Source organism: Monodelphis domestica, chromosome 6, assembly GCF_027887165.1.
Source record: "Monodelphis domestica isolate mMonDom1 chromosome 6, mMonDom1.pri, whole genome shotgun sequence".
Classification (NCBI taxonomy): domain Eukaryota; kingdom Metazoa; phylum Chordata; class Mammalia; order Didelphimorphia; family Didelphidae; genus Monodelphis; species Monodelphis domestica.
In genome coordinates this window covers 110,120,675-110,136,318 of record NC_077232.1, presented here as the reverse complement: position 1 = coordinate 110,136,318, position 15,644 = coordinate 110,120,675, and the positions used below count along the sequence as shown (strand labels likewise).

Below are 15,644 nucleotides of genomic sequence, written 5' to 3'. Positions count from 1 at the left end.
ATGTTGACAGGAGGGAAGAGTCATATTTGGACGAGGAGAAAGGGGGGTCTTTTGCCCTGTGGACTCATGAGAGACAGGAGTGAAGGACTGGAGCACCAGACCCCAAAGCTGTGGTGCCAGAGCCTTGACTCATTTTCCCCTTCCCCTAGAAGACAGAAAGATTCCTGCCATCTCTGGATCATTGATCAAAGAAGCAAAGAGAACAACAACTACTGCTGAGGGGCAATTTACCCCTAAACCTCACAGGGCTCACCCCAAAGATGTGTCCCATCCCATTGCCTTCCCAAGAAGGACACTAGTGACTGTTTAGAGTAGGATATAGAAATGATTGGAGAGGAAGGAGGAAAAGAAACAGTGAAGCCTGAGCCATTTGGCTCTGCTGAAGAAGGAAAAGACAGACTGTTTGATTAGTCCCATAGGGTTACCTGATCCCTCTGACCCAATTCCTTTCTAAAGAAAATCGCAGTCAGATCTGAGTTTCTGTAGAAGTTAAGGAAGAGAGTTAGAAGGAGAGGAAGGGGGTACTGGGGTAGGCTGGCTACTTAGCCTTTTGTGTTGTTCCAAGATCTTCTGCCATTGCTTTTTAAGTCTAGCTGTGCCTATCTATGTGACCAATTTTCCCACAAAGGAAGCATCTCTGGTTCTTTGCCTATATTGTTGGATATCTCTTCTTGGTCTGTAAGACTGGAGAGTGGCTATATTTTTTATTTCTTCTATCTTTTTTTGTTTGTTTCTATTATTTGCCTCTTTAAGCTGCTGTTTGAGGTCTTTGATAATTTCACCCTTCTCCTTTGCATTCTCCTTATCTCCTGAATAAATGTATGTGGAAGTCTTTCTTAAGTCCTCAAGACTAAGTTCCTCCCATCCTGGGCTGGGTAATCTAAAATATATTTTAATGGACAAGCTGTTTCCCTTAATGAATTGTATCCTGATGTATTGGAGATTATCTTCATTTAGGTTTTGAAATCCTAAAATGTTCTTGGCTGCCTCGATGACCCTATCTAGATACACTGAGGGATGCTCTCCTGTCTCCTGCCTCAGTTTCTCAAATATTCCCCAACTATCAGGTCATTTTGCAAAGGATTTCATTGCCTCTACCAGGTCTTCCCATGCCCTTCTTAAGTTGGATAGGTTTTGATTGTTGGACAGTTCTAAATTTGTCCACTGCTCAGGCCAAGAGGTAAGGTTAGGGTTATTTCAGATCTCTTGTATAAACTGGCCTTTCTCTCTGGGGGTAAAAAGCTCCGTTAACAGAATTTCCAAATCCTGAAATGTTGGATCATACAAGTGAATGGCCCATTTGAATTCCTTAATTGCCTTGAATGGATCTCCAAAAAAATGTAGAGTTCTAGATTTTAAACTGTTGTAAAAGGTTTATGTAATTTTAGGTAGATTATCCCTGAGCCTGCTTGTAGAGTCATCTGGTCCCTAATTGGTAGGATTGGTACTAATGCTTCACCCCCCTCTTCTTTGTCTTCCTTAGCCACAGGTTCTACTTTATGTTTTGTTCCTTTGCCTTGTTGGTATCCCTTTCCTCTTTAAGCTCTTTGGCTATCTCTGCTCTCTGTGAGACTTTTCCCCTAATTCCTAGGACCATAACTGTGAATCTACTTTGTTTTGCTTCCTGCCCAAGATCTTGTTAATGCAGATATTGATGGCATAATATAATTGGACTGTTGAATACAGAATCCCAATTGTCCCAGGAATATATGAGATTAACCTATCCAATTCAACTTTTAGCCATGCAAAGTTCTCATATATAAGTTTAAGAAAAAGTATACATAGTCTGGTATCATTATGAAAAACAGACTATATATCATGTCTCCAAATTGCCCCAGCAGAGCAAAATAGCCCGTGGTAATAAGTATCTGTCTCTTCATGATTGTAATGGTTTTTCCCATTCCTGTTGCTTTATAAGTGACAGAAGCAGCTGGTGAAAGTGAATTGAAGCTTTTTTTTTTTCTGTCTCCTCCCTTCAGAATGAATGGTGTTCTGATTGGCTGCTTTTGTAAGGCAGCCTCTCAGCTCCTCCCCAAGATGGTCCACTCAGGTTTCTCTCTGCCACTGAAGTACATTTTCACTGCTACCACCTCCGTTGTTCTTCCATTTCTTGGAAACGAATCAGGTTTGAAAACCTAGCTGGCTTAGCCAAAACTGTTATGATTATGAGGGAGATAGGGATGGGGAGGAGCAGGAATGGATGAGGTAAAGGGATAACGAGGGTTGGTATTGAGGGGAGAGAAAAAACCCGGAGCTGGGAGAAGGTCTGAAAGCTGTCCCTCTCCCTCACACCTAAAACACACATGAGATGTTGGGATGGGGATGAACAGGGGCTGTGTACAAATAAGCAGACTTCTATGGGCTTATGGTGTTGACTTGCCCTCAAGACGTGGTTGGTGCCCAAAGTCCTAGAAGCCTCTTCTGGACACACAGTCCTGTCGGGCAGACTGAATGTCCCTATTTGCTCTTGACTTTGCTTAGCCAAGGCTAAGTAGCCAGCCTACCCCAGTACCCTCTTCCTCTCCTTCTAACTCTCTTCCTTAACTTCTACAGAAACTCAGATCTGACTGCGATTTTCTTTAGAAAGGAATTGGGTCAGAGGGATCAGGTAACCCTATGGGACTAATCAAACAGTCTGTCTTTTCCTTCTTCAGCAGAGCCAAATGGCTAAGGCTTCACTGTTTCTTTTCCTCCTTCCTCTCCAATCATTTCAATATTCTACTCTAAACAGGTCACTAGTGTCCTTCTTGGGAAGGCAATGGGATGGGACACATCTTTGGGGTGAGCCCTGTGAGGTTTAGGGGTAAATTGCCCCTCAGCAGTAGTTGTTGTTCTCTTTGCTTCTTTGATCAATGATCCAGAGATGGCAGGGATCTTTCTGTCTTCTAGGGGAAGGGGAAAATGAGTCAAAGCTCTGGCACCACAGCTTTGGGGTCTGGTGCTCCAGTCCTTCACTCCTCTCACAAGTTCACAGGGCAAAAGACCCCCTCTTCCAAGCTCTCAATCCCACAAGCTCTTTCTCCTCCTCCAAATTCCATTCTTTCCTCCTGCCAGCATTCTAAAATGGTTCCTATGGACTAGTTTTCTTTCCTATAGATTATTTTCAAAACAATCATTCATTTTGGAGTTAATAGTCAAGTTACCACCCATAGTGATTTTTTTTACACTTTCTAGTTGAATCAGCCCTTGTGTTATTAAGAACTGCCCATTTGTTGATTGTGTTTTCTGTCATTGTGTCATCAGATTTCTTGGCATAAAAAAGGCTTAGGCTCTTTGGTTCTGATCTGTTCCAGGGTTTTCCTTTATTGTGGGAGTGTCTTCCCCTCAATATTATTTGGGTTGGATTTTTTTCTTCGCTTTAAGTTGTTTTTACAATGCTGGCATTGGATCATGATGCTAGTTATCAGATCATCCCAGGGCTTCAGGTCTCTTATCCACAAGGGAAACAATTTAAGAACGTTGAAGGTGTGCAGGTATACTATCAGAAAGGGCACAAAATATAGGGGTAACCCAACATATAGCAACACAGACCTTCTAGCAATGGAAAGGCAAAATGCCAGGATTGGACCCACGAGAAAGCAGAAGACCACGTAGACAATAGCAAACCAACGGTAGGTGGTTATGGTTTCCCCTAAGCTCTCTGCAAAATAGATAGGCAGTCGCAAGAATGGGATTGGGTACCACAGAAGGACTCCGAAGATGTTGAAGAACAAATGGCATAGGGCAATCTGAAAGCAAAAGAATTAGACAAGATGAAGGCTCATCTAGCACATACAGGGAATCAATTAGGGAAGGAAAAGGGAAATCAGGACTTAATAAGGAATGAGAAGGGAAGGTAAAGATCAATGGTGTCACTGAAACTATCAGCACAAATATTTTTATCTTGGGTTCATAAAATTGAAAGCCAGTAGACTTTCCAGATCTGCCATAAGGTTTTTTGCTTTTCTTCGGGTGAGGGTATATGTGTGGGAGGGAAGCTATTGACAGTATATCCAAAGAAGAAAAAAAATAGGAATAGAGGTTCTTTTGAAGCAATTTCTTAAAGCATAGGAAAGAACAAAAGTAAGTTTTGAAGGACAGGTAGACAAAAAAACTTTAAAACTGCTATGTTTAATTCATTATATATTTTAAAAGAAACTATGATAGATTTGCTAAAGATCTGTAATTTTTCATATATTCCTCTTTTTCTGTTCTTGATATATGGAAGTTTTTACATTTTTTGAGAATTTACCAAATTCAGAATAATAAAAATAAATTCATTTTTTAAATGAATGAATTTAAGAGCCAGCAGTGACTCAAGCATTCATCTAGTCTATTCCCTTCAGTTTTGCTAGAATACTGAGCAACAACAGATGGATAGGTGCTATTAGTGTCCCAGTGGGCACTGATCCAGTGTCAGGAAGACTTAGGATATAGAAAGGAAAAGTACCTGACCCAAACAAACTTACCTTCTGCTTCTTTTTTTTAATATACTTTAAACATTATTTTATTTTGTCATTTCCAAACATTATTCATTGGAAACAAAAATCATTTTCTTTTCCTTCCCCCCCTCCCCACCACCTCTCCCATAGTTGACACATGATTCTACTGGGTATCATGTGTTCTTGACTTGAACCCATTTCCATGTTGTTGGTATTTGCATTAGAGTGTTCATTTAGAGTCTCTCCTCAGTTGTATCCCCTTCCCCCCTGTAGTCAAGCAGTTGCTCTTCATCTGTGTTTTTACTCCCATAGTTTATCCACTGCTTGTGGATAGTGTTTTTTAGATCCTTGCAGATTGTTCAGGGACATTGCATTGACACTAATGGAGAAGTCCATTACCTTCGATTGTACCATTGTGTATAATGTTTTCCTGGTTCTGCTCCTTTCACTCTGCATCACTTCCTGGAGGTTGTGCCAGTCTCCATGGAATTCTTCCACTTTATTATTCCTTTTAGCACAATAGTATTCCATCACCAACATATACCACAATTTGTTCAGCCATTCCCCAATTGAAGGGCATCCCCTCGTTTTCCAATTTTTGGCCACCACAAAGAGTGCGGCTATGAATATTCTTGTACAAGTCTTTTTCCTTATTGTCTCTTTGGGGTACAAACCCAGCAGTGCTATAGCTGGATCAAAGGGCAGACAGTCTCTTATCACCCTTTGGGCATAGTTCCAAATTGCCCACCAGAATGGTTGGATCAATTCAAAACTCCACCAGCAATGAATTAGTGTCCCTACTTTGCCACATCCCCTCCAGCATTCATTACTTTCCTTTGCTGTCATCTTAGCCAATCTGCTAGGTATGAGGTGTTACCTCAGGGTTGCTTTGATTTGCATCTCTCTGATTATAAGAGATGTAGAACACTTTTTCATGTGCTTATTAATAGTTTTGATTTCATTAGCTGAGAACTGCCTGTTCATGTCCCTTGCCCATTTATCAATTGGAGAATGGCTTGATTTTTTGTACAATTGATGTAGCTCTTTGTAAATTTGAGTAATTAAACCTTTGTCAGAGGTTTTTATAAAGATTGTTTCCCAATTTGTTGCTTCCCTTCTGATTTTAGTTACATTGGTTTTGTTTGTACAAAACCTTTTTAATTTGATGTAGTCCATATTATTTATTTTGCATTTTGTGACTCTATGTCTTGCTTGGTTTTAAAGCCTCTCCCTTCCCAAAGGTCTGACATGTATAGTATTCTGTGTTCGCCTAATTTTCTTATAGTTTCCTTCTTTATGCTCAATTCATTCACCCATTTTGAATTTATCTTGGTGTAGGGTGTGAGGTGTTGATCTAAACCTAATCTTTCCCACACTGTCCTCCAATTTTCCCAGCAGTTTTTATGAAATAGTGGATTTTTGTACCAAAAGCTGCGATCTTTGGGTTTGTCATATATTGTCTTGCTGAGGTCAGTTACCCCGAGTCTATTCCACTGATCCTCCTTTCTGTCTCTTAGCCAGTACCAAATTGTTTCGATGACCACTGCTTTATAATATAGTCTGAGATCTGGGACTGCAAGGCCCCCTTCCTTTGTATTTTTTTTTTCATTATTTCCCTGGATATCCTTGATCTTTTGTTCTTCCAAATGAACTTTGTTATGTTTTTTTCTAGATAAGTAAAAAAAATTTTTGGAAGTTCCATTGGTATGGCACTAAATAGATAGATGAGTTTGGGTAGGATGGTCATTTTTATTATATTGGCTCGTCCTACCCATGAGCAGTTAATGTTTTTCCAATTGTTCAAGTCTAGTTTTAGTTGTGTGGAGAGTGTTTTGTAGTTGTGTTCATATAGATCCTGTGTTTGTCTCGGGAGATAGATTCCTAAGTATTTTATTTTGTCTAAGGTAATTTTGAATGGGATTTCTCTTTCTAGTTCTTGTTGCTGAGCTGTGTTGGAAATATATAGAAAAGCTGATGACTTATGTGGGTTTATTTTGTATCCTACAACTTTGCTAAAGTTGTTGATTATTTCGATTAGCTTTTTGGTTGAATCTTGTAAATCTTAAAATTTCTCAGACTTGTGAATGAATGTTAAAAATTTCCACATTGGGGAATTCTCATTGGAACAATTCCCTACTGGGAACATTCCCCATTTTGACAGTGAGAACTCTACTTGGATCAGAAATGGGAGGACCTCTACTCCACCCATACTAAAGACTGCTTTAGGGGAGAAAACTCCTTGCTAAACAATGAAAGTACTTAAACTCATACTTATAATGAGGCAAAAAGTTCTTTAAGCCATGCCTATTTTTAGAATTAATACAATGGGGTGCTAAGTACCTATTAAAGGTCAGGCAACTTGTAAACTTGCCAGGAGCAAAGAGGTGAAAACTTATTCAGATGTTTTTTCTGGTACAAACTTACTAAAGGGATTAGTCGACCCAGCAGTGTTTTTAGAATGGGCTGTCCTTTGGGAAAACATCTACTGTGATTGGTAGATGTAAGGACTTAGGGGAGGTGACATAGGAGAAAACCCCCTATATAAGAAAAAGCAAAATCCTTTTGGAAGGATCTCTTGAGAATCTCTTGAGAGAGGCTCTGGAGAAGGGAAGCTCTTGGAGGACAATCTCTAAAGAGGTCTCGCTGGAGCTCCTCTGAGGGGACTCTATCCCTCTGGAGGCTCTTGAGAGAGGCCCTTTGAAACAGTCTCTGGCTGGAAGGCTCTTTGAGGAGGACTCTGGCTGGAACTCTCTCTGAGGAGACTCTGTCACTAGAATCCTTGCTTAGACAGACCTTGTGGTGAGTGATAAAAGATGACTGACTGATCTCTCTCTCTTAAGACTCAGGTCTAGGCCATGTTGGCTTAAGGCCCTTCATATTTATTTCCTTTTTCTTTCTTTCTCTCTTTTCTTTAATTCCTCATTGTATTACAAATTAAATTTTCTATAAAACCCAGTTGACTTGGGTATATTCATAATTGGGAATATTTCCCTGGCAACCACCTTATATTTGATTTAAAACCAAGACACTGTAGTGAAACATATTTTCTGCAGTCACAATTTTACTCACCCACTCTTATATCTACTACAATGTAGTTCTTCCACTCTTTTAATCACCACATTTTATGACTATAATTATTTTAAATATAACAATCTCTAGGATTCTTTAAGTAGACCATCATGTCATCCGCAAAGAGTGATAACTTGGTCTCCTCATTGCCAATTTTAATGCCTTCAATTTCTTTTTCTTCTCTAATTGCTACTGCTAGTGTTTCTAGTACAATGTCAAATAATAGTGGTTATAATGGGCATCCTTGTTTCACTCCTGATCTTAATGGGAATGCATCTAGTTTATCCCCATTGCAGATGATATTAGTTGATGGTTTTAGATATATACTGTTTATTATTTTTAGGAACGACCCCTCTATTCCTATGCTTCCTAGTGTTTTTTAATAGGAATAGGTATTGTATTTTATCAAAGGCTTTTTCTGCGTCTATTGAAATAATCATGTGATTTTTGTTGGTTTGCTTGTTGATGTGGTCAATTATGTGGATGGTTTTCCTAATATTGAACCAGCCCTGCATCCCTGGTATAAATCCTACTTGATCATGGTGAATGACCCTGCTAATCACTTGCTGGAGTCTTTTTGCTAGTATCCTATTTAAGATTTTTGCATCTATATTCATTAGGGAGAATGGTCTATAATTTTTTTTTCTCTGTTTTTGGCCTGCCTGGCTTTGGAATTAATACCATGTTTGTGTCATAAAATGAATTTGGTAGAACTCCCTCTTTGCTTATTATGTCAAATAGTTTGTATTGTATTGGGGTTAGTTGTTCTTTGAATGTTTGATAGAATTCACTGGTGAATCCATCAGGCCTTGGGGATTTTTTCTTAGGAAGTTCTTTGATGGCCTGTTGCATTTCTGTTTCTGATATGCAATTATTTAAGAAATCTATTTCTTCTTCTGTTAGTCTAGGTAATTTATATTTTTGTAGATATTCATCCATATCACCTAGGTTGGTATATTTATTGCCATATAGCTGGGCAAAGTAGTTTTTAATGATTGCCTTAATTTCCTCTTCCTTGGAGGTGAGGTCCCCCTTTTCATCCTTGATGCCATTAATTTGCCTTTCTTCTTTCCTTTTTTTAATTAGATTGACCAGTACTTTGTCTGTTTTGTCTGTTTTTTCAAAGTACCAGCTTCTAGTCTTGTTTATTAGCTCAATACTTCTTTCACTTTCGATTTTATTAATTTCTCCCTTAAATTTAGGATCTCTAGTTTGGTTTTCTTCTGGGGGGTTTTAATTTGTTTGTTCTCAAGTTTTTTGATTTGCATTTCCAATTCATTGATCTCTGCCCTCCCTGATTTATTAATATATGCACTCAAGGATATGAATTTTCCTCTAAGTACTGCTTTGGCTGCATCCCATAAGATTTGAAAGGATGTCTCACCATTGTCATTTTCCTCAATGACATTATTAATTGTTTCTATGATTTCTTCTCTAACTAACCAATTTTGGATTATCATATTATTTAATTTCCAATTAATTTTTGATTTGGCTCTCCATGTACCCTTTCTGATCAATATTTTTATTGCTTTATGATCTGTAAAGGTTGCATTTATTATTTCTGCTTTTATGCATTTGAGTGCCATGTTTCTGTGATCTAGTGTATGATCTATTTTGGTGAATGTACCATGTGGGGCTGAGAAGGTATATTCCTTTTTGTCCCTATTTATTTTTCTCCATATGTCTATTAACTCTAATTTTTATAAGATTTCATTGACCTCTTTTACCTCTTTCTTATTTATTTTTTGGTTTGATTTATCTAATTTTGATAGTGGTTGGTTCAAGTCTCCCACTAATTTGGTTTTGTTGACTATTTCCTCCTTCTATTCTCGTTTCTCCATTAAAATTTTGGATGCTATACCATTTGGTGCATACATGTTGATTAGTGATATTTCCTCATTGTCTATACTCCCTTTTAACAGAATATATTTACCTTCCCTATCCCTTTTGATCAGGTCTATTTGTGCTTTGGCTTAGTCAGATATCATGATTGCAACTCCTGCCTTCTTTCTATCAGTTGAGGCCCAAAAGGTCTTACTCCATCCTTTAATTCTAAACTTGTGAGTATCAACCTGCCTCATATGTGTTTCTTGAAGACAACAAATGGTAAGGTTTTGGGTTCTAATCCAATCTGCTATTTGTCTATGTTTTATGGGTGAGTTCATCCCATTCACGTTCAAAGTTATGATTGTCAGTTGTGGATTCCCTGACATTTTGATATCTTCCCCTAGTTCTGACCTTTCTTCTTTAGCTATATCCTTTTGCACCAGTGATTTACTTTAGGTCAGTCCCCCTAGTCCCCTCCCTTGATATGCTTCCCTTTCTAGTCCCTCCCATTTTATGCTCCCTTCCCCTCCCCCTCTCTCCTTCCCTCCTTTTTTTATACTCCCACCCCCCTCCCCCTCTTTGATTTTCCTTTCTTTCTTACCCTGCTGTATAAGATAGAATTCAGGATCCCACTGGATCTAGATGTTCTTCCCTCTCAGATTTGATTTCACCGAGAGTAAGGTTTAAGTACTTCTACTTCATGCTCTCTTCCTCTCCTTCTGATATGAGAGTTCTTCCCCTCCCCTTCCAATGTGTATCTTTGTATGGGAAAGATTATTCTATTTAGTCACCCCCCATTTCTTGAAGTAAATGTTAGTATTATTGAAAATTCCCCCCTCCCCTTTTATTTCTTTGCCCCCCCTTTCACCAAATATTCTTGATGCCCCAATCTTTCCCTATGTATGATTCTTCTAACTACTCTTATGATGCTACAATTTTTGAGAGTTACACAATACATTTTACCCACATATTAATATATATATAATTTGATATAAATGTCCTTATGGAAGAGAGTTTGACTTAAAGAAAAAGATAAGATGTATCTCCTTTTCCCTTTCTTTCATATTTACCTTTTCATGTTTCTCTTGCTTTCTGTGATTGGATGTCAAATTTCCCACTAAGTTCTGGTCTTTTCTTAGCCAATGCTTGGAAATCTTCTATTTTGTTGAATGCCCATACTTTCCCCTGGAAGTATATAGTCAGTTTTGCTGGGTAGTTGATTCTTGGTTGGGGACCCAGCTCTCTTGCCTTTCTAAATATCGTGTTCCATGCTTTGCAGTCTCTTAGTGTGTTAGCTACTAAGTCGTGTGTGATCCTTATGGGAGCCCCCCTATATCTGAAGCTCCTCTTCTTGGCTTCTTGTAGGATTTTCTCCTTTTCTTGGAAGCTCTTGAATTTGGCAATTACATTCCTGGGGGTTGTCTTTTGGGGATTTAGTATAGAGGGTGTTATATGAACCCTTTCTATTTCTATTTTGCCCCCTTGCTCCAGAACATGTGGGCAATTTTCTTCTATAATCTCCTGTAGAATAGCATCGAGATTTTTGTTTATCTCTGGTTTTTCAGGGAGACCAATAATTCTGAGGTTGTCTCTTCTTCCTCTGTTTTCCAAGTCCATGACCTTGTCAGTGAGATATTTCGTGTTTTCTTCTAATTCATTAATTTTTTGGCTTTGCTTTATTGATTCTTGCTGTTTTGTAATCTCGCTATCTTCCATTTGCTTACTTCTGGTCGTTAGGGACTGGCTTTGCTTTTCAGCTTTGTTTGTCCTTCTATTAGATGCTTCCAGCTCCTTCTCCAATTGTGAAGTCTTGTCTATCAGACTGCTGATCTCTTTCTCCCATTTTTTTCCCAAAACGTTTCCATCTTTTGGGTAAGCTTCAGTTTGAGATCTTCCAGAGCTTGTGGATAGTTTCCATTTTGGGAAGCATGTTCTGATTTTGTTTGGATTTCATCCTCATTCTCTTCTTTTCCTTGGGTACTCCCTCCATAAAAGTTTTCAATAGTCACTCCCCCCCCCCCTTCGTCTTGGATGCTTGATTGCTTGATTTTGGGGCATGTGAGCCATCCCTTTAGTGGTTTTATAACACTTTCTTTTTTTGGTCTGGGGTCTGGGTTATATGGGAGGGTTTTCTGTGAATTTAGGTTGCCTCAGACTAGTTCTTCCCAGCCTCCGAGGTTTCTTAGAGCATGGGGTCCCTGTGTTCAGTCCAACCGCCCAGGCGATCAGCACAGCCCACCCAGGTGTTTAGCTCTGCCCAGATGCTCTGCGCAACCACCCCGAGTTCAGCTCCACAGCCCCCTGTGTTCAGAGCAGGATTCTCCTGTGAAACCGCCCTGAGAGGTCATTTCCTTGCAATCTTTAGATCCCAAGGACCCTGGTGTGAGCCCCCAGACAGAGAAGCTCCTCACTCATTCACTGTCCCAGTGAGCGCTCTGATAGCTTATTCTGATTTGGTGGGGATGGGGAGGGAGGGGAGGCTCAGGTCAGTTTTTTTGTGTGAGCTTTTCCTCCTCCTTATAGTGTGGGAATGTTCAAACCCCATATACCTTCATTTCTGTGGGGTACTGGAGAGTCCCCCCGATCTTCCAAAGGTGATTTTTATGCTCTTTTGAGGTAGTCTATTTCTTTTGGTTCTGGGGAGGGGAAGCGAGTCGCGTCCAGATTTCAGCCATGTTTACCCGGAAGTCTCCCCTCTGCTTCTTTACCTGCATGGCTGTGTTCTTTATCAAAAAACCTCTTCTCTATGAAATTATGACTAGAGAAACTCAAAGATTGCTTCCAATTTGAAGTCCTATGAAAACTGGCCAATTTGCAAATAGAAATGCAGGAATAAACTAAATGTAATGAATAGCTTGATTCCTAGCTTATAAACAGAACAAAGTTGATATTTAAAGCCATTTTTTGCCCAATTACAACATGGCGATTCCAAAAACAATCTAGTTAATTAAAAATATCAACCCAAATGGAATTAAGTGCTAGTGACAAAAAAAACAATGAAATTAATAAAAATGATTATTGCATTCCAGAACCTATGAGACTTTTATTATAACTGCTTTCAAAATCAGTTTTGGAATTAGTTATTTTATAAAATTAATTTCATTGTCTCATCATGCTTGGAATCAAATCTACTTCTCACCCTGCCTCTCACACTCGTCACTTGTCTCCTACCCAGGCATTACCTAGCCTGCCCATAGACCAGCAATTCCATTTGGCCTCCTTTGCCAGGAAGAGAAGGAGAGGAAGAGAAGACAGGAGAATACTAAAGTTAAGGTTACTCAGAAGTTTAAGGGCACCACCATTGTGTCCTTGTCAAGGCTGCAAATCTCAGCCTTGACCCCTGCTTCCTCCTTGCCTTCCATGTGGTCATTCTCTTGAGTCCTCTGCAGTATCTTTTCTATTATTTCCATCCTTTCCATTCCTAGTGACACTAGTAGATCTTCATTTTTTGTCATCTGCACTTGTAATATTGTAGAAAATGATGCTACTTTTCCTCTGATTAGTATTATTTGTGTGATCTTGGGCAAGTCACTTAATCTCAATGCCTTCATCTATAAAAATGAAGGAGGATTGGACTGTTGAATTTCTGAAGTCTCTTTTAGCTTTAGGTCTATGATCATATGACGATTTCAAAAGTCTCCTTCTGGTTGGTCCCTTGGCTCTAATGCATCCTACACACACTTACACACACACACACACACACACACACACACACACACACACACACATACTCCCTAAATGAAAACTCTGATAACATCCTGTCCTTAATTCAAATACGTATTGCCTTCCCAATGCTTGAAGGGTAAGAACTAAAATCCTTGGTTGAGTATTCTGAGCCTTCTAGAACTTGATTCTCATCTGCCTTATCTGAGGTTACCTCCCATGGCTTAAAGGAGATGAGGGGTCTCTTAAAATCCTATATTATTATTATACTTTTCTGCGCTTTCTGTTCTGTTTGTCTAATCTAATTTCATTTATGGATGTGGGGGTGGGTTTATTTATTTACTTTTAAATAAAAGCCCTACCTTCCATCTTGGAATCAATTCTGTGATTTCCAGGCAGAAAAGTGGTAAGGACTAGGCAATGAGAGTTAAGTGGGGTCACCCAGCTAGGAAGTATCTGAGTTCAAATTTGAACTCAGGACCTCCTGTCTCTAGGCCTGGCTCTCAATCCACTGAGTCATATAACTGGACCCTAGAGATGGATTGAGACAGCTAGTTTACATAGATGTCCCAATCTGTTATTCCACATTTGGATCTTAATAGACATACCATTAAGTTTGAAAAAATACTGTACTAATGCCAACTATTCAAGTGAAAGCATTCTTCAAAGGTGGTCATTGATGTCATGAATCACTGGGACCTTTGTTCCCTTTGTTCCCCCTCTCAGAATGCTTTTCCTTCTGCTCTCTGCTCAAACAGATCCTAAGTATCTTTCCAGGAAGAGGTTTCTCTTCCCTCCATGAAACCAACCATCATCTGTCCTCTCGACACAAAAACATTGATCATTGCAGTCATCTACCAAGGAACAGAGCTGGACCTCAATGTCAGATATTTTGACATCAAAGTCAGAAGCTCTTATTACCCTGTCACCTTTTTCTGACTGATAGGAGGGCAGAAGATAGGGGATGAGGAGTTTAGATTGTTCACCATTTGAATTTGTTTATTATTGACACAAATTGGAGATATTTGGTCACTCTTAAGGAAGTTCAGCTTCTGAGAACAATAGGTAGGGACAATTTTATAGTCTATAGGTCACTATTCTGATGCAGGTGTCACTACAGGAGTAATAAATGTCCCCTTGTGACATGAAGCATCTGAAAAGAAAGAAACCAGGGTGTGATTTGAGGGAGGATTTAGTAGGGGGTTAAGAACAGAGAGTTTAATTGAAAGAGGTAAAGAGTTAAAGCTGTGCATCCTGACCTGAAGTGAGTCCTGTAAAGTACTTGCAGGGCTAGCTAATGCAGCCAAGATGGCAGTGGTGGTGGTACCAATGTTGGAGCCCAAGATTAAAGGATAAGCTCTTTCAAGGCTGATCACTTCGGTGCCTGAGGGAGAAAAAAGACATTGGATTCCTTCCTAGATGGGATAATTGTGAATGGCAGGACCAAATGCAAAAATGCAAACATGGGCATGTAAAAAGGAAAAGGAAGAGAAAAGGAAGACTTACCAACCAGAGGAATGATTGTACTAGTGAACACAGAACTACTCTGAACAACAAAGGTCATCACAGCTCCAAAAATAATGGCAAGGTATCCTGAAACCCAGCCAAATGGGAAAGGGAAATCTGTGAAATAGAAAGAGAAGGAAAAAAAGGTCACCATTTCTATAAGTATTCTGATCAACATTGAATTCTTTAAAAAAATTATTATTTTTATTCATTTAATTAATTAATTAAGAATATTTTGCCACGATTGCATGACATGTTCTTTCCCTCTCCTCATCCCACCATACTTCATAGCCAATGCACAATTTAACTGGCTTTTACAAGTATCATTGATCAAGACCTATTTTCATGTTATTAATATTTGCAATAGAGTGATCATTTAGAGTCTACACCCCCAATTATTTCCCCTTTGAACCATGTGATAAAGGAAATGTCATTCTTCTACGTTTCTACTCCCACAGTTCTTTCTCTGGATGTAGATAGTATTCTTTCTCATAAGTCCTTTAGAATTTTCCTAGAGCATTGCTTTGTTATTAGTAGAGAAGTCCATTGCAATCAATTGTGTCAAAGTGTATCCATCTCTATGTACAATGTTCTCCTGGTTTTGCTCCTTTCACTCTGCATCAGTTCCTGGAAGTCTTTCCAGTTCACATGGAATTCCTCCAGTTCATTATTCCTTTTAGCACAATAGTGTTCCATCACCAACAGATACCAAAATGTGTTCAGCCATTCCCCAATTGAAGGACATCCTATCATTTTCCAATTTTTTTTGCCACCACAAAGAGTGCAGCTATAAATATTTTTATACACATAAATTTCCCTATTATGTAATGAATGGGGTACAAACCCAGCAGTGGTATTGCTAAATCAAAGGGCAGTCAGTCATTTAAAGCTCTTTGTGCATAGTTCCAAATTATTTTCCAGAATGGTTGCATCAATTCAAAACTCTATCAGTAATGAATTAGTGTCCCAATTTTGCCACATCTCTTTCCGCATTTATTCCTTTCCTTTGCTGCCATATCAGCCAATCTGCTAGGTGTGAGGCGGTAACTCATAGTTCAACAATGCATTTTGATGCAGATCTCTCCAAATGTGATCCAGAAATAGTCTTTTAACTGAAAACTTGTTCTAAAATTTCTAGCCAAAACAGTGCCTAAGACA

General features: G+C 39.0%; 1 protein-coding gene across 3 annotated transcripts in view; it reads right to left on the bottom strand.

Annotated features, from left to right (window-relative positions):
- Window positions 1-3,272: 3,272 nt before the first annotated feature.
- The window catches only part of LOC100012473 (sodium-dependent phosphate transport protein 2B-like), a 39,314-nt gene continuing 26,942 nt past the window's right edge, over window positions 3,273-15,644 (bottom strand). For 2 of the 3 annotated variants that reach the window (XM_001366748.5, XM_007496636.3), the window contains 3 exons: window positions 14,487-14,603; window positions 14,240-14,364; window positions 3,273-3,728 (listed from right to left, as the gene is read on the bottom strand). In XM_001366748.5, coding sequence (XP_001366785.3) covers window positions 3,303-3,728; window positions 14,240-14,364; window positions 14,487-14,603 — 668 coding nt within the window. In that variant the 3' untranslated portion in view covers window positions 3,273-3,302. Of the gene's footprint in view, window positions 3,729-13,952; window positions 14,134-14,239; window positions 14,365-14,486; window positions 14,604-15,644 lie in introns of those variants that run through there. The other variant, XM_056802505.1, reaches the window with a different exon arrangement.